The sequence below is a fragment of the Ammospiza nelsoni genome, chromosome 2 (assembly GCF_027579445.1).
Source record: "Ammospiza nelsoni isolate bAmmNel1 chromosome 2, bAmmNel1.pri, whole genome shotgun sequence".
Lineage (NCBI taxonomy): Eukaryota > Metazoa > Chordata > Aves > Passeriformes > Passerellidae > Ammospiza > Ammospiza nelsoni.
In genome coordinates this window covers 10,728,524-10,754,075 of record NC_080634.1, presented here as the reverse complement: position 1 = coordinate 10,754,075, position 25,552 = coordinate 10,728,524, and the positions used below count along the sequence as shown (strand labels likewise).

The window sequence follows — 25,552 nt, the reverse complement described above, 5'->3', positions numbered from 1 at the left end:
AATTTGTAACTAAATGAGCATAATATCAGTACAACTTAGACGAAGTTAAGAGCAGCATGTCAACAGCAGAATTATTTTTCAATCAGTCTTTACTAATGCAACAGTTTTAGCCATGAAAATCCATCCCTGCTTCATTCTGTTGTCCCAGTGCCAATATGATAAAACAAGTGATTTGTATAAAATCTGAATTTTAAGAAACCTGAGCAATACATACAGATTGTAGCTGTAGTAAACAGCAATGCTGCAAGGAGCTCTTAAGTCAGTTGTTTTATATGAAATATAAAATACTGCACCTATATATATGGAATGCCAGAAATCCTTTGCGTTTCCTTCAGAATTCACTTACTAGTTTTCATCATCTTATCCCAGCCTCTGCAACCATTTCAGAAAAGGCACTTTTTCACTGTAACAAAGTCTGTGGTGTATCATATTCTAGAATCCTTCCTGCATCCAGAACAAGCACTCTAAAATTCAAGAGCAGAAAGATTACAGAAGAAAAATTAGCTCTTCAGCCACATTTTCTAGTCCTAGTAAAGATATCTCTGGATTATGGGAACATATTTCAAGAAGTAATTTATTTTTCAAATGGCTTATCAAAACTTACCTCTCTGAATGCATGACTGTGTGTAACCTGTAGTAAACAATGTGCAGCTGTGAAACTCTCTTTTGATGCACTGCACAAAGTTATCTGTTTCCATGTCAACAGAAGCTGTCACCTCATCTAGAACCAGATTTTTGTCTTCTGTAGCAAAGCATGGGCCAGACAGACCAGCTGTCTATGCCCAACACTGTCAAAAATAGATTTGAGAAGGGCAAGTCAGGCACATGGAGGAAAGGGAGCACAAGATAAAGCTGAGATTACCATGGAGCATGTCTGTACTTCTTTCCTAACAATACTTTATGCTTCTGAAAAGACTACTGAAATATGTTCATCCTGCTTTGGAATTTTATTTCTTCTTGCTCAGCATATCAATTGTAGTTAAGGTAGGACTTCAACACCCATGGCTGAATCTTAAAAGAGTCTTCAGTTTTATATTCACATTATAGTGTGCACTAGGAATGAGCCAGATTGAATGCTGAACCACTTTTCAATAATGTTCATTGTAACAGTTTGGATACCTGTATATGTTAGCTGTAGTATGCACCTTCCAGGAATGTCCTCCTGAAAATGATCTGTCTGAAAAATTCAGGTTGATACCCAGTACACTATTGTACCTGTGCCTTTGCTGCTGAAAGCTGCAATATTTGTCTCCTCAGTTTAGAGTTCTTTTATATCAAGTGTCACCCTCCTTGCATAACTGGGGGTTAATGTTTCAAAGTTAAAATTGAGGTTTTTTGCTTAAGCAAATAGAACAAAAGAATAAGCTCTCTGTACCTTGGTGGGTTTCGAATTTGTTGGGTTTTTTTTGGTTGATTGTTTTTTGTTGTTTTTTTTCTTCTTGTTTTATTTTTTAAATTTAAATAAATGAGCACTTTTCTACCCAAATCTAATGAGGTGCTGCATGAGTTGCAACACCACACCCCCCCTTCTTTACACTTGAGCTGAAAATAGTCTTGGCTTCTCATACAGCACAGGCCATCAGAATTTATACCACTGTGACCAGTTGGTCACCTCAAAAAAACTTGCACTACCAGAATAGTTCTACTAAGAATGACAGGAGATGTGTCATTTCTATCCTGATATCTTCTGAAGCAAATTTTCTGGAAGGATCACATAGTACTGGAAAATAACAGCATTAGCACTTGCTTGATAATGTACCTGAGATTTTCACCACCTTCTGAAATCTCATGGAGGAGCTTCTTTGGCAGTGACTGGACAAAATCCTTTAAGTCACATAATTCCAGCACCTCCCACAGTTCAAGATCAGAGTGTTTTCCTACTGGATCCAGATTTGAAATCTCAGAAAACAAGATTGGGTTCCAAATAGCAGCAGAATGTGAATGCACAATTCCAACATGATCCTAAAATGGGCTGTCCTAAATCCTTACATTAATAGAAGGAATTGAGACAAATAATCTTGGGAATGGAAATTTTAACAGTTTGAAGCTGGTGAATGGAGGACAAAAATTTTGTGCAGACTCTGTGAGCTCAGTTCTTCTTTAAGGTGCATCATAAAGGGCAAGAGATTTCTTGTGCATTCTCTGTGCTCTGGTTTTGTGGCTGACTAAAGGCCTGCCACAGCACATGAATTATTATGAAGGTTTGTGAAGCACTCAAGACTATATTCATGAGCAGTGTTTAGAAAAATTAGAAGGCTATGACTCTAAGTTAAACGTCCTTAATTTCCTATAGGAAAGATGACATGTTCAGCAACAAGAACACCTGCAGAGATTTATAGACTGAATTAATGCTCCCAGAGATGGTGAACTGACACCTTGACCAAATGCAGTCACAGTGGCAGTGACCCAACAGGCCTAAGAGGCCAACAACAATCACTAGCAAGTTACATCCAAACAGAGCAGTGACAATTGTGGGGGAGCTCAGTGACCAAACAGCACAGTTGAAGGGGTAGCAGAGCTTGTGCCTGTTCCTCATTTAAACTTCATGTTACTTGCACTAGGACAACATTAAAGTAATTTTCTAATCTGTACTTTATTGTGATTCTTAAAAGCTGTGTGTATGAGGTGTATTTGGCTGATCTGAAGAAGTTACATACACACTGTCAGCTTTGCTATTTGCCATGCCCTTGTTTCTGTCCCAGATTTTTACCTTCCTCCACTCTCCTGACCTGTGCAGGTCAACACTCCAGACTGCACCTACTCCTCACAAGCTTCAGTCTCCCTTTTTTTCACCTTTCAGTTCTATTCTGAGCCCAGCCTGAAAGTTCACTGCTCTGTTGAGCTCCTCTCAGTTCAGTTGTCTGGATGTGGACCCAATATATTCCATCCCCAGCAAATCAGACTCGCAACTGCAGTTGAGAAAATACTTTGTAATTACATACCTAAAATTCCAGTAAAAACCTTTTGCAAGGTATCACTTTAAACTCAGTAAAGAGATGTAAGAAACTAAAAACTGCAACTGCAAAGGAAGACATTTTTATGAAAACAAATGTCCAAATTTTTCTATCAGTGATACTTATGTCACCAGCAGCATCTTCCTCTCATAATACATAATTATGTAAAAATTGGGCTAAGAAACTGCACTCCCCAAACGCTGCCCTCACCAGCATGGTATGGCATTGTAATAGTTACTGACAAAATACACATATGAAATATTGGATTTTGTTCACTTCTCAATAAAGATTACTGGAGTATGATTGCCATCTTTAAAGATGGAGTTACACCTGCATTATAGCCCACAGCTGTCCTGGTTGCTGCAAACAGGTTTCAATCATGTCCACATATTCAGCATTCCAAGTATATTTTCAAAGTGTAATTTTACAAAGGAGCGCATTTTCACAAGTCATCCTGATGACAACAGTGTGAAAAATAATCATTAAAGAATTTATTTCCCAAGGCATAAATGGTGTGCATTGCCTCAGAGCCCATATTTTCTAAAGGAGGATTAGTCACCAACTTGTCAAGTCTATTTAGGAAGGGATTATCAATTTACAGGAATTGCCAGCATCAGTCTAGAAGACAGTAAGTCTTACATTTCTTCCAACAAGTCAGAGTTTTTTTGTTTGCAATCTTTAGATAACTTATTTTCATAGTTAAACACAGGGCATTGCAAAAGCCTGGTGGGGTTTTCTCTTGCCTGGAAGGGAGCAGTGCTCTTAAGCTTAGTGGTTAGAGAAGAATTTTTCTGTAGAAGAGGCTTGAGACGGAAGAGAAATGAGAGTTGTTCTGAGAATGGGATTTCCCAACACCACGGAATCCCAGGGGTTAGAGAGGGGATTAGAAGGGGAAATAGCATTTGCATATGACCACAGATCAGCATATCAAGGCTTGTGTAAGAATCCCATTTTAATCTTGAGAAACCACACTGTAATGTTTTTAGATGCTATTTTATCCAAAACTTCTGGGTATAAATTTAATTGTAATAACGCCATTCTTTTATTGATAAGCCACAGCAATCTTGTACTGTATTAAAATTAAATTTTCATATCTTTCTTCAGCTTGAATACTTAGCCAGCAGTGTGTGGGATCCCCCTAAAATTATCAGGGTGGTGACTCTAGCAGTCCTGAGCACTTTGGGGGTCAAAGTCCTGAAGAGGCAGTGCCAGCATCCTCCTCTGGTTTGCATAAGGCACTTTTGAAGCAGATAACTGAATTTCAGTGTGAGGGAGAGTGCATCTTTGTGGGAAAAGATGCATAATGAGTGTGCATAACAACAATGCAGCAAAGTGAGACAGGAAATAGCTGAACTCTGGAGTTTGTGAGAGTGTACCTGGAACTCAGTCTCACCAGGAAGGATTTACCTGGCAGGGAGCTGTCAGTAGAACCTACAGTGTAACCAGTAAGAGGAGTTGGGATTTCTGAATTTCTCAGAAGCACAAGTGCCACTGTTGTTGAGCACAGTTCCCTTGTCACAGGACAGAGACATGAGTTCACCCCAGTTCAACATCCTGATGAATACCACAAAACTTTCTGGGCATTGATTTGGTAAGGGAGTCCTTTCCCATGTTTCAGAGACCTTTGAAACCATTTCATGGGGGGGTTATATCAACATTACTGTGAGCTGGGCTTATTTCAGTTTTCAGTTCAAGAGAAACTTAAAATGTCCTTTCTTTTCCTTGTTTCTGTGTAAAAGAATAAATGTTAGTGGTTTATTCACAGCTAGTGGCATTAGGTACGTATTGCAGTACATATGTAAGATTTTCTTCTAAGATCAGGTGGTTGGCTCTTGTATAAACCCAAGAAAGGCTGTACTGGGACTGTTGGCAATTTGGTTTTAGTGGTGTTGATCTCTCTATGCTTTAACTTGTATATGAATGAGTGTATACAGAGTGCATCCTGAGGCTCCCTGAAGGTTTCTTGGGGCACTAAGCTTTTGTTGTAACAATAATCTAGATTAAAAAGTTGTGAGAGGAAAGAGCCAGAGTGACACCCTGCCATTACTTGTTCTAAGCAATATGTGATGTCAGCAAAGCTGTGCTTTTATAGCAGTGGTTGGGCAAAGTGTCAAAGATTTGAGATGACAGGGAAGTGCAAAGGAATTCAGGAGCTGCCATAGTGAACTTTACTCCAAACAAAGTGACATATTTGAGAAATGGGAGCAAAAAATTAATTAAAGGTCATTTGTTGAGCTGAGTTGATTTTCATAACAGCAGACATACTGCATCTTTTGCTCCTTGTGACTTCATTCAAAGTGAAAAAGACACCTTTGATGGTACCTCCTAAAGGCTGTCTGATGCAAAATCTTGTGCAGCACAGCTTTGAGGAGCTGCTCAGATCCATAAAGCTGAAGACAATGATCACTCAAAATTAAATAATGAAACACATTAACACACACTCACACACAGGTAACTGTAGTGGAAAGAAACAAAGGAAACTAGACCTATGCTTGGAAGCACTGTAAAGGATACTCCATGCAAAAAGACATTCCTAAGGTGCATTTGCATCCTATTTGAATGGTTATGGGATGGTTTTCTTTCTCCTGCACTGGAAATAATTGGGCCAGAGATGTAGGCAAGCTGAGCATCCACAAGTCACACATGAATAATGCGAGGCTTATCTGCCTCTGCCTCACTTCAAACTTTAAAAATCTGTAGTCTGCACTCCTGTATTTACCCAGTGAGGTGATGTGTAAATAAATGAGCTTATAAAAAAAATATTTCTTGATTTGTTTTGCAGCTGGGATACAGAGGGAACGAGATTAAAAAACACACAGCAAATCAATATCTGGGTGAGGTATGTGGGACTCTAAGCTCCACCTCTCTGCCAGAGAAGCTTTTGCATTGCAAAATTCAGATTAGAGGATGAATCCTGGGAAAAGCTCAGATGATAGTTTTATGGAAAAGTGATCTCTGGATACACAGTTCTCAGAACTATTTTCAGTTTCTTACAGGGAGATCCTACCATCAGCAGAATGACCTTTTGCTCTAAGCTCCTTTTGCCCATCCATCTCAGTGCTCCTACTTGCAGTTCAGTTAACTGAACTGCAGTTCAGTTAAAACCCCCCTCACTATGGATCTTTAATGGCACTTAAACCCCCCTCACCGTGGCTCTTTCGTGGCCTGCATTAGTTACCCCACTTCCCAAACTCCACACCTGCAGGAGTTGCCAGCAACACATGACATCACTTGCTTAATTGTGCTTGTAATTCTGCTGATAGACAGAGAGGGAAATAGATTAAAAATCAGTCCCAACCCTCACAGCCCAGTAACCACCACCCTATCCACTGAAGTCACTCAATAGGAGGAGTCACAAGTGCAGAAGCTTGGCTACAGCTTTATTTTCTGCTTCCTACTCACTCGCTTCTTTGGTGTCCCTCAGTTGTGTTAGACATCTGGCATAAGGAAACACTCAATTTGCCATTTGTTTTGGGATATTACACATCACTTTTGCTCCACTTCCACATGCTGAAATTGTTTTTCTTCCTCTGTTTGATATACTGGGTGAGATCAGGTAAGAACCATTAGCTTGCTTGTAATGTGGAATCTTTGCTTTAATCAAACATTAAAAAAAATGAATATTCCTTCATTTAAATTGGCCAAAAGATTAAGCTAAAATCTTATGAATTATGCCTAAGGAGCAGATGATTAGTAAAAAGAATTCAATAACTTTGAAACTGAGACATAAATTTTTGTTTTAAAGTAAATACAACCAAGCCTGGTACTTTATCTGTGGCTGTACTTTGCCCACAGACCTACCAGGTATGTGCACTTTGTACAAAGTAGACGTAATCATTAAATAGTCTTAATATACTCATGTGGGTTTATTGGTTGTTGCTGATGTGATAGGTGCTTAGATTTTCAAGTTATGTGTTGCATTTTTTAATTGTTACAAAAAGGACTGTGCACTTAAGATTTTCCCATTTTTCAACCACACAAGATAATTAAAATGCTTACAAATGTGCTCAAGAATGTTACAATTATACATTAACTTGCTTAAAATGCATACCTAACAGCCCAATGCCTAGGTGTGTGTTTTGATTGCAGAGAAAAGAGTGAGTACACCAACAAGAGAGCACAAAGGGCAGCTGGGTATTGCTTCCAGTGCTCAAGGAGAAACAGGAGATTGAAAAAATTCCCCCTATGACTCCTCGCTAAACAATTCAAAGTATTAAATCTATAAAGCCTATTTGCATTACTTATCTAATTCCACAGTAAAAACATCATCATTTCCCTTTTATTCTCTATTTACTTTTGAAAGAATAACTTCTGTCATTTCACAGCCAAGAGTAAACAAGTTGCTTCTCTTTGACATTTGCCAGCTAGTAAATAAGTTTGGCAGTTAAAATAATTTCCTTATGATAAATTTCTCATTCCCATGGAACAGACTCTGTCTGGTTCATCTCACTGTCATTCCACTGATTTTAGAAGAATTATTTCTACCAATCAAATGATTTAAAAAATTCAAAATATTTAAAGGGATACAGAGAGATATCTTAGCATGAATCTTTTATATTTTAGATATGAAGGAGTGAATTTTAAGGATCAGTGACTAAACTTGGATTTAAAGACCAGATCAGGCAAAATGAGAGTTTCATGTTGTACCATTGAAACTATAATCAAGTGGCTGGTTTTTATTTTCACTTTGTAGGTGAAGTTAGTGTAATGTAATTTATATTCTAGTTTTATCATAAAATACAAATATATGAAAACCAGAAATCAAATGTGACACATATTGTTAACATCTCAGGATCATGTCACATGCATGACATTTTACCAGGTTCTTGATTATTATTTTTATAAAATTCAAGTCCTCTTCAGCTGAACAGTTTTCAGTTTCAGAACTTCTTGTTAAGTCCAAGTGCTGAAATGAGTTGCCTTCCTGTATCACTTCTTAGTTAATAACCTGTCTAGGAATCTCAGTTAAAGTTATTTATATTATTATGGGTTTAAATGAGGAAAACAATGGTATTTATTTTTCAATATAATTCTGTCTTTTTCTCCATGTAATAATTGTAGTTACTGTCATAACATGATGATAGGCATGAAAGTTTTATCTGATTGGTTTGCAGCAGGGAGATTCAGCTAATTTTTAACACTGTGTAACTTCAATCCTGCTCTTGTTTGGACTATATCCATTACTTTTTGTGATGTCCAGCCCAGAGGTGACCAATCTAGGCCTTGTAGATGATACATGGTTTGGAATTAGAGGTGACTGGGCTAGTTCCCTAAATTAGTGAATCAGTGTCTTTAGTGCCTTTACTGAATCTTTACTGCACCTTGAATGCCATAAATCACATTGTTCAGCTTTGCTTAGCCTGACCTGTAGTATTGAACACATATTTCAGATACCTTGTAAGCCACCCACGCTTGCCTTTGGCAGCTTTAAGAGAGAATGCAGCCTTGCTGTCCATCACAGATGTGGTGGATTTGGTTCTGCCTGTGAACTGTCCTCTGGGGAAAGGAGAAGGGCTGGGACTGCTTCTCTTATGCCTCAAAAAATCTGAGAAATTCAGTTTATTTTTTTTAATATTATTTTTATGGAATTAACAAGACACAATTTCTTTTCTCACTTTTGCTTTCTTGAAAGTGACTTGTTTTGCAGAGATTTTAATGATGGAAGAGTTGAAAAGGTGCCATCAAGTAATAGAGAGACAAATGTATTGTGTAAAGTAATGTAACCCACTGGAAGTCCAGAGATGGGCTGAGAACCTTGGCCAAAAACCAACTAACAGCATAGCAAAGGTGAAGAGGCCATTGCAGGAGAACTGACAGGTGTTGGTGTTCTGCCCAGAATCCCGGAGTGGTTTATCCACACAATGTGAACTCAGCAGCCAAAAGAGATCTTTAAAGTGTGAACTTTGGATGTTGATAACCAGACAGGGGAGAAATTTAGGGTTTTTAGACTCTTGAAAATCTCCATCCTCTTCTTGGGCAGCTTAATCTGGTACACCCTAACTATCCAAGTACAGACAGAAATGCTAAATCCTTCTGTTTGTCATGTGCCATTGTGTACACTGACCTTAATTCTTATTTTTTCAAACTCAGAGCAAGATTTTTTTGTTTTTTTCTGCTTTTGTTTCTTGGTAACAGTGCCATTATGGTGCTTCAAAGCTAGGAAAGAGTTCTGGATCATTCCTATTTTGTCAGGCAGATATTTCTTATTGCTAGATCAAATAAACAAGGTCTAAGGATTGGCAGCACAGCCACTCTGGCCCAAAGAGGAAGAAACAACCACAACAGCCTTCCTGTTTATCCAGCACGCACTTCTTGTAAAAAAATTCTGAGAACCTGCCTTTGATGGTGAAGTAAAAGATCTTATCAACAATGGCTACTAATTAGTACTTAGAAGGAGAAAATACAGAAACACTGTTCAGGAAAAATTGGGATAATTTCACATTTGAAGAGTTCAGAGGAGCCTTAGATATATATATATATATAGTAGTGGTATATATATATATATATATAAATATAATAGTGGTGTATATATATATATATATATATATATAAATAGTGGTATATACATATATATATAATAGTGGTATATATATATAAAATAGTGGTATGTGTATATATATATATATATATATAATAGTGGTGTATATATATATATATATATATATATATATATAATAGTGGTATCTGCAGAGTCGTCAGTTAAAGTGTGGTACCTTGTTCAGTGCACGTTTTGATGTTTTGACACCTCTTTCCAAAGGTCAAGAGTAAAGAAAATGGAAGTTCTCCACTTTCAGCAGAAAAAGATATGGAAAGAAAAGTGAAGAGGTGGTATTTCAGGTAGCCCAACTCATCAAATGACTGTCTTAACATTTTCATCTTTTTCAGATGAGGAAGAAAAATGTCCCGAATTTACAGACCTTAACCTAGGCCATGCTTTTTCTGGAACAGAGCTCCATGTTCAGCTACTCCTGTACACAAGGAAAAATCGAGATTGTGCTGAGAGACTCATTGAACACAATGTTACTGCATCTGAGTACCTGAATACAACCAAGAAAATTGTCTTTGTTATTCATGGCTACAGGCCAACAGGATCTCCTCCAGCATGGCTGGGTGACATGAAGAGGCTTTTACTGTCTTCAGAGGATATGAATCTCATTATAGTTGATTGGAATCGTGGTGCTACCACTGTGATTTACAGAATTGCTGTGAAAAACTGCAGAAAAGTTGCAGAAATACTGAAGAATTATATTGACCAGATGCTGGTAAGGCAGAGCATTGGATCTGTTCTGAATGAGTGTGAAGAGCATGGTTTGAGTGGGAATGGATATTTAAAATGCATCTACAGAGAAGTCCAGTGAACAATATCAAATCACCTTTCTTTATAGAGGTATTACTAACTTTACTTGCAGTTATTATTGCATATATTTAACTTCACCTGAGTTCTTAATTCCCTTTCACTGAAATGTGCCTGAAAGTCTATCTGATTTCTTGAACCAGCTGGAAGTTTTAGGTCTTCTGGAAAGAATGAATTCAGCAGTGGGAAAGTGGAGGGAGAGATGTTCAAATAGTATGTGGCATAAACATGTTACAAAGGCTTTGCACTACTATTTTTACTGTTAATTTACTGTAAATAAAGCTTTTAAATGAGAAATCAGCCACTGACAACGATATAACTATTAATTCAAAGATGATATAAACTTCTTGCTGAAACCATAGTTGATGCCAATGGTTTTAACTGGATGTTAGATTTATTGATTGATCAAATGAACAAAACGTGATGATGTTATTTACACTGTTGTCTGATTTGTCACTTGAATTTTCATCTTTTCTCACCATTTATTTCTCAGCCATTCTCAGAAATTCTGAATGCTGTGTTGTAGGGGGATAGAATATAAGAAAGTAGAGATAGTGTGGAGAGTAATCTCACCCCTAAAGAGCTGCAGCTGGGCCAATTATCAAAGATGAGGAGCAGGGCTGACTTTAACAGGCCACAGCTGTGAGCAATGAGAAGCAGAGTGCTGTAAAAGAGTGGGGTGGCTGGGTGAGGTGGGTAGTGGGTGCTTTGTGGAGAAGAAAGTCAGTGCTCTGAGGAGTTGTCCATGAGAAACACCAAGAAGGTATGGAGCTTTTGTGATAAGGAGACAACAGTAGGGAACCCCTGCAATAAGATGGCAACACTGTGTAGTAACAAAATATTCCTGTGGAATTTCAGAAAAACATCCAATGTTTTGAGAAAGGCTTTCTCTCCTTTCATCTCAGCCTATCAGCATCTGTCCTCTGGGACTAGATACAGTGATAGCAGCTTGCAATTGTGCCAGTAGATTTATTGTAATGGAATAAAAAAAAAATTAAGTAGGACTATGAGAAGATTAATTAAGCGAGTTGCTGTTTACAGATCTGCCTGGCAAACAGTGACAGTGTGTGTGAGTCCTGATAGTGATGGGACAGGAGGGTCTGTAGCATCCACAGCTATCACTTTCACACTTACAAGCTGCTCTGGGGCCCTCCTAATTCATTTTAAGACATACTAATATTTCAGATCTTGTGTGTCACCCCATCATTTTGCAGGGATTACAACTAGGTCAACTGATGCTGTTTTAGAGTTCTTCTGTAGGTTTTCATTTGGGTTTTTTTGAATACTGCCTGCTTTGTAGAATAAGCATTTTAAGGTGTGCATTTGGCACCATTATTCAGCAGCTGTGTGACAAAAGTACTTGTTAATAGTATTATGTTTTTAATTTATTTTATTGGAAGGATAAAGCAGGGCAAGATGTTTTTTCCCTCCTTCATTGTTTTGGTTCAACTTTCTTTTATCTGATAAATGTCTTCCTCTTCCCTTACCTGCTTCCCTTCTAACTAATGTGGCATTTCAGGAGAAATGTAACTCAAGCTTCCTTTTTACATTTTTCTAGGTAAAGAATTTCATAATTTCTACACTTGAAAATAATTTCTACACTTTTATAATTTCTACACTAATATAGGATTGTAAACTGAAAGGAACTTTGTAATATTCTTCTTTTTTTTTTTTAGAGCCAGAAAATTAGAAATATAATTTAAAGTACTGACCAAAAATGAGAACTAAATCAGCCAAGTGCTTTCTGTTCCATTAATTCTGTGTGTGACTGGCTTTGGTGTTTTTCCCCCGATAGGTGGGTGGAGCTTCTCTTGACTCCCTGTATTTAATTGGAGTTAGTCTTGGTGCTCATATAGCTGGATTTGTTGGCCAGAAGTATAAAGGCAAACTTGGCAGAATTACAGGTAAGGCTTTTAATCCCAGTGCACACATTCTGTTGTACCTTGTATTGTTGTCAGAGCTCTGAGACATCGACAAACGAGAACTGAATATTTAATGACATACATGAGGAAAAATATAGCCCTGATAGAAGTTCAGGAAATGGGGCAAGTCTGCCTTCAGGACATAAATTACAGATTAATTTTTTAATATATATAAATATATATATATATAATATAAATATATATATAATATAAATATATATAATATATAAATATTAAAATATATATTATATAACTTAGATAATATATTATATATGTTTATTTATAATAAATTTTATATACATTTATTTATGTAATACATTCATACAAAATATGTATAATATATATTTATATATTATATTTATATATAATACAGGTTACCTCTAGTCTCTCAAATGAAAATTGAGTGCTTCATCCAGGTGACACTTAGGTTAAATGATGTGCTACCTGAGTGTCTGACTAGTTGTGTTCTGGTGGTGAGAGCAGTTATATTGGCCATTTTGGTTTTATAAAGTGTATAATAGGTATGGTGTTTTCTGGGGAAAAGGACAAAAAAATTTTCCTGACTTGATCCCCAATGCTGTTGGTTTATATTCACCTGAATAAATGGGAGATGAGCACGTCTAGTTATGGAAAGAGAGAAATTCAACATATGGGTTGATCAGTCTTGTGGTAGGAATATTTTTTTTTCTTCACAAGTTAAAGAGAAAAATCATGCTTTTTAAAAATTTTTAAAGCAAGAAAATGAAGAGTTACTGCTGATTAAGGCTCAGGTCTTTTATATATCTGCAGAAGGAGCCCAGGTTTTCTGATGCAAATGTTGTTTTTATTCAGGTCTGGATCCAGCAGGCCCTTCATTCACTGGAGAACCGCCAGACCACAGGCTGGATCCTACTGATGCGCAGTTTGTGGATGTGATCCATTCAGATATTGATGGTAACAACAGCTTTGACTCTCCTCTTTCCGCTTGAGGAAAGGCAGGAAAGCAAAAGGGAAGGAAGGGATTAACTGTTTCAGTAACATCCAAATGGTGCTGCAGGAGAACATTTTCTGTTAACATGAAGGCTCTTTTGCTGTGCAAGTGCATATGAACACAGAGACTGTAAGCACATGGTTATCACTGAATTAATCCCTTCTGAGACAGTCAGGCTCTGCTCTGTCAACTCAGTACATCACAGAGCCACTGCTTAAAATACTAAATCATGTTACTGTAAGGTTAAAAAGAGGAGCATTGTAAAGCCTGCTTCAGCTGTGCTTTAATCTCTGGTTTCATTTTTTCCTCAAAACCATAAGTAAACCTTTAGTACCACAATTGCCCCATTATTTGTGTAGTTTCATATCAGTTTCTTAAATATTAAAATTTAAGCATTTTCCTATATCCATTTCTGTAAAATGCCAATTTTTGTAATGCTCCCATTTTGTGAATAAAGATAATGTGTGGTAAAAAGGAAGGTAGGTCAGATTGAATTAACTCTTACTCGTGTATCTTTGCTTACTTTTACCGGACAGATAGAAATTTTCTTACTTTGATTTACTGCTAATTTTAGTGTAGTTCAGAATCTAACGTCTTGCAAAAAATGGAAAAGTTTACTCTAATGAAAATTGTGCTGGGAAAGAATTTTGGTTGGAGAGGATATGAATATCATAAATTTGTTTATGCAAATAATATCTCAGTTAGAGCTGTTTCTGCTCTTTCTCTTTGGCAGCAGTAGGAATCTTACACAATTTTGTATAGATTTGTGTACAGCATTTTACAGATATATAATTTTCTTAAAAAGAAAAAATCCTTGACTTTTACGTCATAGCATGACCTTGATTTACAGTACAGAAAGAATGGTATAATTGCAAAAATTTTCTTTAAGACCTCCATGATTTTAGGAGTGAATGTGATGATAAATAATTGCCTTCATAATTCTGTTTATGGGATTTTTTCATTCATGATGTTTTTACTTTAGTACTAGGTTTCAAGAAGCCTTTAGGAACCATTGACTTCTATCCAAATGGAGGAATGTATCAGCCTGGTTGTCCAAAAACATTTTTCGGTGGTAAATAAAAATCCGTTTCATTTAATGAGAAGAAAAGTTTGAGATCAAATCAAAAAAGTTTAAATTGAATTGAATTTACACTGCACTTTGTCAGTAATACAGGAGCTGAGACTGCATGCTTTCTTTTCCATCTCTATGCAGAAAAAGAAAAATAATCAAGATATTTGAAAATAATCTTGCTGTAACATAATTGTCTCGTCATATAATTAATATTGGCATTATGAGGTTTTTATTGTATTATATATAAAACCTGAATATACTGATGATTATTTTTCCCTGGTTATAAGGGTCCAGGCACAGGGGAATGTGTTTGTGTCCCAGTGGTTTGGGCAGGATCCCTTGCCTTGCATGGAAGGCAAGGCTTCGACATCCCCACTGTGTTTTGGGTTCCTCCTGGCTGGCAATGATGAACTAGGTTTTGGTGTTGGATATGTCTTTCAGGCTCTAGAATGAAAACAGTTTTATGGCATTAACTTTTGATGCAGACTTTCCCTTATTTCAAGTTCCATGAGTGTTAGGTTGTTGGCAATTATTTTTGTGTACTTTTTTGGTTATCTTTGTTTCTGTCAGTGCTTCCCACTACTAAATTGCTTTCAGTGCTACCAGTTAGGGCTGCTGCAGAGGCATAAGGCTTCCACTTGTGTGTTTGTGACTATGGGAGAATCCCTTAAGCCAGGACAATTATCATCTCCACAATTCCCAAAGCTTGCTTTGTCTGGAAAGGAAGGAATTTTTTTCCCCAGAAAAGTAGAGAAGAATCTCTCAAGTGTTCCTCATGGTAATTTTCTTTGGCCAAGTTGTCACTGAGAGAGTGGTAAAGCACTGGCACAGGTTTCGTGGAGAAGCTGTGGATGTACCACAGGATGAAGCCTGGAAATGTTCATGGCCAGCTGGGATGGGGCTCTGAGCAACCTGGTGTAGTGGAATGTGTCCCTGCCCAAGGCAGAGGAGTTGGAGCAAGATGATATTTAAGGGCCATTCCAACCCAAACCATTCTATGATTCTACTTATACACAATCCTTTTTTAATTAATAAAAATTAATTGTTCTTTTTATATTTTTTCCTTCCTTGAAGGATTGCATTATTTTAAATGTGACCATCAGAGATCTGTCTTCCTCTTCTTAGCATCTTTGAAAAACTGGTGTGACATGATAACATATCCTTGTGACTCTTACTTGGATTACAAGAGAGGAAAATGTATGGATTGTGATGCTTTCCAGCCCATGTCCTGCCCAGTAGTGGGTAAGTTTTACCACATCTGTTCTGGGCTGGGTGAGATTTCCTGGGAAGTTAAAGTAATTAAATTATTTAAGTTTCAAGTATTTAAATAAGGTATTTAAATTTAAAGTTCATGGGTTTGACTGCTTTATAGTTATCTCTGTTAGGCACAGGTGCTGAATTTTCCTACACTTTGGTCTTTATGCTTTCCAGTCTGGAGTGGATTCAGTGTTTCCCCTTTCTAGAGAAAAACTACTTGTGCTTAGTTCATCACTTCAGGCTTTAAGAGTGTAGTGTGATCCCTAGAGGACGTGTGGTTTTTATTTAAGAGTAATAATGTTTAAAGCAATTTCTGGAGGTTTTTTTTTTTTTCTCTTCCTTTGGAATAAAGCTTTTATTTGGAGGGGATTTTAATTGTTTTGGGTGTTTGTTGCTTTTAGAGAGGATTTGGGTGCAGTTTGAAAAGAATGGCAACAGTGTGAGCATTTCCTAGTTGGCAGGGTTTTCTTAAGAATGACATTTAAAATATACATAATTAGAAGTTAAACTTAATTTTTTATCTTGTTGGGTATTTTTTCCACCCTTATGCTGGGATGTGCATGCTACATTAGTTGGATCAGGCTAGAAGAAAAAGCATAGATAGATCGGTGTGTTATTTCCTAAAACCCCAACCATGATGAGCCTTTATAGTAGGACAGAAAGACTCCAGGACTTCCCCAGCAGGGTTATTAGCCAAGCCTGATGCACTTGGACAGAATGCCTAAGGTAGAGGTGGAGAAAATTGAGTGGACAAGCAGCACCCTTGTGCTGCAATCCTTCCTGCTTTGCAGTGGCAGCTCTGCAGTCTGGAATTAACCTTTCTTGTCCAGACTAGGTAGAGAAATTAACAGGGAGAGAACAGGATCATCCATTCCACAAACAAGGACTGTTATCAAACCCCAAAAACAATAATCATGGAGTTGTGTAAATTTCTTTGCGTTAAATCCATGAGCTTAGGGTGTTTGCAGAGTATCTTATATTTTATTAAACAATAGCTACAAATAGGCTAAAGAATTAAAAGATATTTAATGATTCAAATGAAGGAAAGGAAAGCTATTCTGTAAGTTCTCTGCAAATATGTGGGCTACATTTTTAGGATTGTTTTTATTACCTCTGTAGGATTTTGTCAGCACTACTTTTTGGAGTTAGTACCCAGACTAAAGAGGTTACTATTACATTATGACAATTTTTGTGATACTAATATATTAGAGGAATTAAATACTTGTATACTGCAATCTGTTTTACTCAGAGGGTTCCTTTTTTCTAGTCAGTTTTCTTTCTCTGAGGCTATTGGAGAAAATTAAAGCCAAATTTGTCATGGTGTGAGATACTTTTGTGCAAACATTTGTGTATCATGATTTTGCTAAATGTCTGAAATGAAATATTTAAACTTTGGATTTCAGGTTATCATGCTGATAGATGGAAAAAGCTGTTGATACCATATAGTTCACCAACAAAAGCTTACTTTGATACCTCAGGCAAAGACCCATTCTGCTGTGAGTAACTAAATACATACATAAAAATTTATGACTCATTTTTTAGCTGATCTGGAGTGAAAACACATTAAAAGTAGAAGTTAGTGTTAGCCACTGTGTAAAATGACGTAAAAAACCATTAACTAAGGGTCAGTTCACTGACTAGAGGAAGAAGAAAAAGTAATACTGTGTGAACAGGGAAAGAAATGTACCTGTAAAAGTAATGGGATGGAGTGCCAAGAGGAGGAAGGAAGCCAGAAAATGAGAATCGAGTGGGAAGGGAAAAGCTGGATTGATGCAACCTGCTTGGATGGGATCAATGCTCCCATTTCCAGAGAGCAGGAAAGGGAAGCGAGACTGCCCTGGGTGGGGGACAAAAAGAGAAACCTCTATGTTCTACCCCAGGAGATCACCCTACAGTCAAACAAAGCTTCTCCATTACTCCCCAGGAGTAAAACAGGCAAGGGAAACCTCAGCTGGCTGCTTCAGAGTTATATTCTGTGTCAATGAACTCTCATGGCATGGGCTTCAGCTGCAACAGTTTAGATACCTACCTACCCTTGTAGGACCATCCTGGCTTCTCACCCAATTTCTCTTGGCATTAAAAGGCTCTATCACCCTGAAAAAGAGCCACATAATTATGTAATTCTAATTAGCTGTGTTTAAGGTTTTATCATTTAGGGTATGGGGACAGGCTTGCTGGGAATTAATGTGAAATTAGGTTTTCCCATTAGTTTTGTCCATCCTCTTGGCAAGTTTTATGACCAGGATCAGATGGTCCTAGTCATGTTTGCTGACATCCTTGTATCCTCCAAAGGATTGAGGAGAGGTGAATGAAGTGATGGATTTTACATCATTGTTTTTAGGTAAAATTTATGTAAAATTACTCTTCTTCCAAGTGTTTTTGAGCTCAACCCAAACCTGTTACTACTGTTCTCCCCTACCCCTCATTGGTGGTGGTAAAAGGGAGAAAAGAGGAAGAGAAATATTATCAGAGATAGGAGGAGGCACATGGAACAGAGTAAGAAATATTGTAATGACAGTGTAAATTTAAAGGAAAATATGCAAGATCAAGAAGAAGAAAAATATGCTAAGTCAGGAAGCAAAGCAAACCAGTCTGAAAAAGAGTGTATTCATTAATTAAAGCCTTAGTTATTAGATATTGTTAACTTGAACAAGACAGGACCTCATATGAGTCCTGGTCTTTTAGTAGAGAATGATAATAATGATAATTTTTTGGCCACATGCCATGTCAGGGTTTGTGAGGGCACCAGGCAGGTCAGCAGCAGGTCAGCTTTTCATTCTCCTTTGAACAGGGAGGATGAAAGTAAAGAGTCACTATTCCTATCACCTGCCAGTAAATACATTTAACAGGGTGGGGATATCAACTGTTTGCTGTTGAGATCATTATTTGATTCTCACGATTTCCTATTTCTTCCTGCAGTGTATAACTACATATTGGAAATTATTACCTGGAATAAAAGCACTAGGAGAGGTTTCATTGAAGTTAAAATAATGGATAATGCTGGAAACACAGAGTCGCAGATGAGTAGGTATGTTGTTCTTTGTCTTTAAATCTTTTTTTAGAAATCACTTTATAGGACTAACTTTGAGTTTTCTAAACCTTTTAACTTGTTAGCTTGCAAGTTGAAAAAGTATCTTGAATTTGTTAAGACTTGGCCATGGCCCCATTCCCTGGATTTGGCTTAGTATCAGGGGCAATGCCCTCACACTGAAATGATCCTTGCTTGGTGCTGGTTTGAATCCTATTCTAGCTGGGCTTGTTCTGAATGCTCAAATTTGATATATCCCACAAGATTTCCCAGTTAAATAATAATACTTAGCAGTAATGAATATTACTCAGCTAACAAAAGGCTGACTAAATATTTTTCTTTAGCGAAGCTTCAACTTTTCAGCAATATAAAAGTGTCAAAATACTGACTGGATTTCCCCGAGACATCGAAAAAATTGTAAAAATGTCCTTGACCTTTACTACGAAGGCTTTAATAGGCCCAAGAAGCAAGCTTAAGGTTCTTCAGATGAAGCTGAAATCTGTCAATAATCCAACAAGGTGAGTGTTTGTCATGTATCACAGCTGGGTATCAACTAAGGTGCTCAGGATGACTTCTCAGTAACCCTGCACTTATTCTTTTTAATTGCATATTCCCAAGTGTATGAATATTCTTCTCATCATCCTGATGATCAGATTTGTCACATGGAAGAGCTGCTGTGTACATTAACATTTAGTGCACAGCAGTTTGTACACAGAGGTGTCACACGTGCTGTGTCACAGCTGTGCTTTCATGGACCAGCCTGACTTGCATGGCCAGCATCCTCATGAGATAAAATTAATCAAGTACTTTTCTGATTTTCTCATGTGTCTGTATGCAGCTTTTCACACTCAGGGGTGAAATGGAGCACTTCAGCAGCATGTGTGAATGGAATAGATTTTTGGCCTTACTGATGATGGCAAAAAGTTCTGAGACCAGAGCACAGTCTGTGTCTGCTTACAGCTAAAATGATTTTTTGTAATTGAGTTTAATTACAATTAATTAATAAGCTTTTAAAAATTAATTAATAAGCTTTTATTAATTCTGGTTTAAAATATTTCAGCATTGTTACCATATATTCATTTTTAAATCTCCAAATTTACTCATACAGTAACTCTAGCAGTTAAATTTTGTATTTACATCTTGTGAAAAGAGCATGTTACATGGACTAGGTAAGAAACATCCAGGAGTAGCAGGAGTACTTCATTTGAGAGTTAATTTGTTGCTTATTAATGGCAGATTCAATAAAGTCAGAATATAAAATAAAATTTAAAATAAAAACCTAAAAATGCATAATAAATAAGTAATAGCAAATGAGTCATGAATGAAAATAATATTACAATATTTATTAAGTCTTAAGTCAGTACATTTTATTAACTTGAGATGCAACATTTGAGGATTTCTTATATGGTACATGATAATAGCCTAGTAAGAATTGGTTATGGTACTTTGCAAAAATTATGAAACCTTCTTAAATTAATCTACTATTTTAGATTTACTGAGGAAGAGAAAGAGATGGATGGGAGAAACTTAGGAAGAAACAAAACACTCAGTAATCGAAATAGTCCCCTAGAATGTACATACATTTGACTTGATTAACTTATTGAAAGACATAAGTCTCAAGCTCTCAGGTGAAAATGGCATGATTGTATTTCAAAGCATTTGGTGATGAGAGAGGGTGAAAAGTTCTAAATCATATTCCAATTTTTTTCTCAGCCCAGTGGTGATAAATCAGAAGGTACATTTTGTGTAAGCCCGTCAGATCTTGGGGCTTTCTCAGATAATGATTTAGCAAGCAACAAAAAAGATTTTCAATGAACAACCCTTATAGGGTTTGAGTTTTCATTCCTGTTAGTCTGACTCTTGTTAGTTTAAAAGTAAGATGCACTTGATGTGCTTTAAAATAAGATCCACTAAAGTCCTTCTTGTGGAACCTCATCAGATTGCAGCTGTAGAGGCATGTCAGATACTTTTAGAGAACAGTGAAAAATACTGCATTGAATCAGCATGTGAACGTAATTTAAATGCAGGTGTTAAAGCACTATTGGTATAATTACCTAATTGCTCTTTGCAATTATATCAACCTATATTTACCTTATTTACATATAATTACAACAATTACTTGAATACAGGATGATCAGCTAGAAGCTATGTTAAAACTATTTGAACTTTTCACAATAAAGTAGTAGATAAAAACCAGGGGACAGATGCAGGGATTAAAGACAATAGGAGTCTGTCTGCCCAGGTCTGGGTTAATGGCAAACTGTGGGAGTTTGGGGAATATCACAGACAATTGTCTGCTGGGCTGATCCACTATTCACAGAGATGGTGTGTGAGTATGGGAGTGTGAAAGATACACAAAATTTTCATACTCTTCTTCTGACCCTTGAGATAAATAATTTCTGCTCACCCACGAAACCGGAGAGCTTTGCTAACTTGTGCATGTCCAGGTGTCAGTTATCCCCAAAATCTTATGAACCTGTCAGTGAATTCAGATGCAGTTAAAGAGGAAGGCAAATGACTCAAAGATATTTAGCCGGACACCTCAGGGTTTTCTGACCAAAACAAGAACAGAGATATTGTAAATAAGACCTTGCAAATACCTCTTCTGAGCAAGTGTGGCATGCCCATGATTTTTAGTAGACAGCAGAGAAGCCAGTTGGGTTGAGGGGTTAAGGAAGCCTTACCTGACAAAAACATTTTTTGTGTTTTGCTCCTTGTTGGTGAATCTGCTCCCTGCTCAGGGCTGCTCTCCTGTGAGGCATTCCTGTAATCAGTAATCACAAGCTGAGATGGATTGCACTTCAAATGATATAAAATGTGTTGGAAAACATAACATGTTATTTCTCATATTCATTATGATTTGGCTAGGTATTTTGGCCCCTGTAGTTAGATATAAATAATACTACAAAAATACTCTAATAATGAAACATTGAATTTAAATCAAAACAAATTGTTGATGAAGGACTGGATCAAATTCTATGCTTTGCATTGTACAGAACACCAGAATTAATCTTGATATTTTTAATCATAAAATTACTGTCATAACTTTGTGGAGACCTTAAAAGGAGTGATATTTTTAAGTAGAAATGACATTCCTTTTGCATACAGACAGATGGAGCCTTAACTGGTAGGAAATATTATGAGAATGGGCAACAGTGGAAATGCCTGGTGTGCTGTTCTCTCCTTTTGCTGTTCCACTGTGTTCTACTTCCCAGGCCGAGGTGAATTGTGTGGTATAGCCACGTCTATGAGTTCAGAGAAATAGAGAAGATAATTTTAAATAAAATTAGTCTTATGGCTTGTGTGCTATGGAGGTTCCATCTGAGAGTGTCTTTCATTTTCCTGTTCATTTCCTGTCATTTTCCTCTCTCCATACATTACAATAGTGCATGAAGAGCAGGACTGTGACCTGCCTCTGCCCTAAAAGGCAGAGCACTTATGTTGACCTCAAAATGCATGTTTTTCCTGTATATGTGGCTCCCTTTGTGACCTTTTTGTGTGTTCATGTGGTATTAGTCAGCTGTGAGTTTTCTAGCTGTTGAGAAGACAGATTGCTCTCTTGCATTAAAATTTCTTACACATGCTGTCATTGCAAGTGAAATAGAAAATATTATGATGTGGTACTTTACTTTCCTATGTAAAATGAAAGCAGAAATTTCCCTATCTAGGGAACTCAATAAATTATTCAGGCCCTGCGTTAACAGGAATTGTGCAGATTTTGGGTCATGCTGCTAAAGAGTTGATTTGAATGCAGATTAATAGCTGTAATGGATGAAATGCTGCATCTTTGTACTTCAGACCAGTGTGATACACTTGTTTGCATCATCCAGCTGATGTTTGGTTGCTTTTCAGTCCATCAAAGCTACTCTAGGAATGCATGAAATAAGGTACAAACTTAGACAAGGAGACATTTCTTGTCCTGAGTGCTGTCTCTGAGAGAGCTGGTTAATACTGAAGGTTTAGTAATTCAAATACTGGAATATTTTTCTGTTAAATTTAACTTTTTCTGTTGTGATTTTTTTCTTTCTCTGCTTTTGTAGGCCTCAGCTATGCAGATACGATTTAATACTGGTGGAGAACACTGAAGTGATCTTCAAACCTATTCCTTGCCCTAAGAAGGGTACATGAAAAGAGAGCTCCTGCTAACCTAATTTCTCTCAGGGCAGTGACATTTTGATGCTTCCTCAGGATAAAGACTGCAATGAGAAAGGAAATGAGATAAGCTAGATTTTTTTCAAGAGTCTACCTGATAATATGCATTACTTGCTCTGGGTGCCTTAGGCTGCAATTAATTGAAAAGTTCAGACTTGTATGTGCCTGGAAAATTACTTGAGTAAAGTAAATGTATCATGGTGGAGAACATGCAGTGGTGTGTTCATTACTCTTTGTTAGCAATGAAGCAACTGCTGAATTAAATATGAATTATCTGCATAATCCTGGCATGTTATTTGTCATATATATATTTAAATATTTATTACTTGTAATGGCTTTTACGTGGAAACATAACTATCAGTCTACTAAATGAATTTAATATACTGTCCATGTGATCTACGGCTCTAATACACAACAGTTTTGCTGTGCTGTGTTCATTGGAGAAATTAATTCATATTTTCTCTTTATGTAACATCTCAGTATGAGGAGTGGAACAATAATATTTGTGAGTACATTTGTAAATTTTCTGGTTTAAGTCTGTTGTCTTTGTCATAGATGGATGCTATTGCAGGCATTCAGAAATTTTTTTTATAACTGCTATGGACAGAGTAGTGTAGCTGAAACAACAAAGTAATCTAAAGTCTATTCTGAGGAGAATAACTTAGAAGTGAAATAAATGTATTTACATTTTGCTTCTGTTTGGGCCTCTTGGAATTAGAGCTGCTGTTCACACTGAGACTGATGAAAGCTTTCCACCTATTGGGATGTGAGCAGGAATAAATGGTACAAAAAGATAACATGTTTTTCTGAATTGGAGGAGGTATTCTTGTCCCACACTGCCTTTCCTGATGGAGCTGATTGGGGAAGAGATGGGAGAGATGTATTTATCTTCTGTAAGGCTGTTTTGTGTTTGATGCTGCTTTCTCATGCAAATGCTTCCTATGTACACTACCCATTTCCTTCCTCTCCCACGTCCCCCTCTGTCACTACACTTGACAGCAATGCTTGGTTGAACCTATTAACCAATTTCATCTGAATGTCAGTGGAATGGGATGTCCAAAACCTGGGAATTTTATCTTTTGTTGTGAGTCAAAAGCTGGGTAAGTAAGGAACATGGAATAAAGTGACCTAAGGCAGGTAGGCAGGAATGTTTTCCCTGCTGGGGACAGCTCCAGCGTGCAGGTCAGTCCATGCAAAACTCTGAACCAGCCACTGCACAGGCTTTTACTTGTCTGGATAAACCAAAAATACACAGACTTGTTGACAGACACGCTTATGGACTTTACAAGAAAAAATTAATTATTGAGAAATATTATATTACCATAGGCAATCGCCATGATTCTAGTCAAGTTCTCAGCTTTAGCATTTTTCTACATAGTTCTTTGTTCCTTTCCTTGTGTATGAAGAAGAGGATTTTTAAAATTTCTCTTTTTTTCTGTTTTTTGAAACTGCTGTTACTCTCCTCATTTCATTCTGCAGGTATTTGTCCAGACTTTCAGCTACCTAGTCTGACCTTAACAGGTCTGAGTCTCCTTTTCTTCCTCACCTTGCCTCCAAATGCCTGCTACTTATATCCCTTTAAACAAGCACAGAGGCATGAGATTAGATTTCAAATGTCTGGAACTAGAATCTTTCAATGTGTGATATAAATATTATAGGCATTGAATAATATAAAATATTATAAGTATTATATATATAATATTATGTTAAATTATATAAGTTATATTATATATATTTATATAGGCATTATATAAATATAAAGTAATATAAATATTATAGGCATAGAAATATATCAGACTGAGACACCTTCCTAAATTTTTTGTTTTCTGTTGACACAGGAAGGCATACAGACATGACTAAGTGTTGCTCAGTGCTGTGATAAGGGAATGATATTTTATAAAGGGAATGATATTTTCACATGTCCCTATAAAATATGTGGGACAGGAATAGTGATTTTTGCCTTGATTTTCATAAGCTTTGGATAAAAAGGAAAGAAGCAGCAGGGTTGGTAACTCTGGAGGTTCCAATAAACAGCATGAGACAAAGAAACTCTTTTCCCAATTTCCAATTTTAGCTGGTGTTTCCTTGTTTAAATTGTTCTAATACTTCTGATGTTTATGTTCTTGTAAAAAATTCTTACTTTATGTAAATAGCTTATTGTTTTGCATTCTTTTATAAAAGAAAAAATTGATACTGTTATTTTGTCCAGTGTCATTGGGGAAGTGACACTGTCATCCTCCAGTCCACTGTCACTTTTAAAAATCTCTAAATGTTAAGTCAAAAATTAAACACCCTGTTTTTTACCATAAAAAAGTCTTGTATTTGTGTTGTTTTATTTCATGTCCTAAAGCAACAAGCTGGTTAATTCTGTGTTGTAGGAGGGACTGTTCCAGCACAGAATTGCACTTCTCAAGTGGCTGAGCACTTGTGTCTCCCAGCCCCAGCAAAATGGGCTGTAATTGTTTGGGAAAGCTTTCTGTGGCTCGCTGCCACATGCTACTTTGTACTAATTGTGTCAGCTCTCAGACTCAGCAGATGATGCAGAAAATGAAAATCTTCCAGGGAGTTCCCTGTTCTGAAGCAAGTGCTGGTGGCTCAGTGCAGCCAACTTCTGCATCAGAGCTGGAGGGAGGCTGGACTCATTGCACTTCATTTGTGTGTTTGTGTTCAGAGTGCAGAATACCCACTAACATTGTTCCTTTTAATGCTAAAAGGTGTCATTGGGGAAATTCAGAAAGGGCTGAAAACACCAAATCAGCTTGGAGAAAATCCTAAGTGGTGAATTAGGTAATTTCAGACCAGTTTGATTTAGAAATAAATTTTTGCCTTATACAACTGCCCTA

The 25,552-nt window shown here is 36.9% G+C and overlaps 1 protein-coding gene across 2 annotated transcripts; it reads left to right on the top strand.

Moving 5' to 3' along the window:
• The first annotated feature begins 6,351 nt into the window (after positions 1–6,351).
• On the top strand, positions 6,352–23,402 carry LIPI (lipase I). Of its 2 annotated transcripts, XM_059466940.1 has the most exons (10): positions 6,352–6,510; positions 9,840–10,216; positions 12,104–12,212; positions 13,062–13,163; positions 14,183–14,272; positions 15,347–15,514; positions 16,933–17,025; positions 18,449–18,557; positions 18,902–19,075; positions 22,598–23,402. In XM_059466940.1, exons 1-10 carry the CDS (start codon positions 6,462–6,464, stop codon positions 22,683–22,685), a joined length of 1,359 nt encoding a protein of 452 aa, XP_059322923.1. In that variant the 5' UTR covers positions 6,352–6,461; the 3' UTR covers positions 22,686–23,402. The 2 variants fall into 2 exon arrangements, with proteins under 2 accessions (XP_059322923.1, XP_059322924.1); XM_059466941.1 differs by lacking the exons at positions 6,352–6,510; positions 9,840–10,216 and adding an exon at positions 10,991–11,071.
• Positions 23,403–25,552: the final 2,150 nt, after the last annotated feature.

Bases quoted from the DNA above. Each gene is read 5' to 3' on its own strand.
- LIPI (XM_059466940.1), top strand. From the start codon at position 6,462: ATGCTGAAATTGTTTTTCTTCCTCTGTTTGATATACTGGGTGAGATCA. The intron at 6,511-9,839 runs GTAAGAACCATT...CATCTTTTTCAG, and splicing joins GATATACTGGGTGAGATCAG to ATGAGGAAGAAAAATGTCCC. The intron at 14,273-15,346 runs GTAAATAAAAAT...CCTTCCTTGAAG, and splicing joins TCCAAAAACATTTTTCGGTG to GATTGCATTATTTTAAATGT.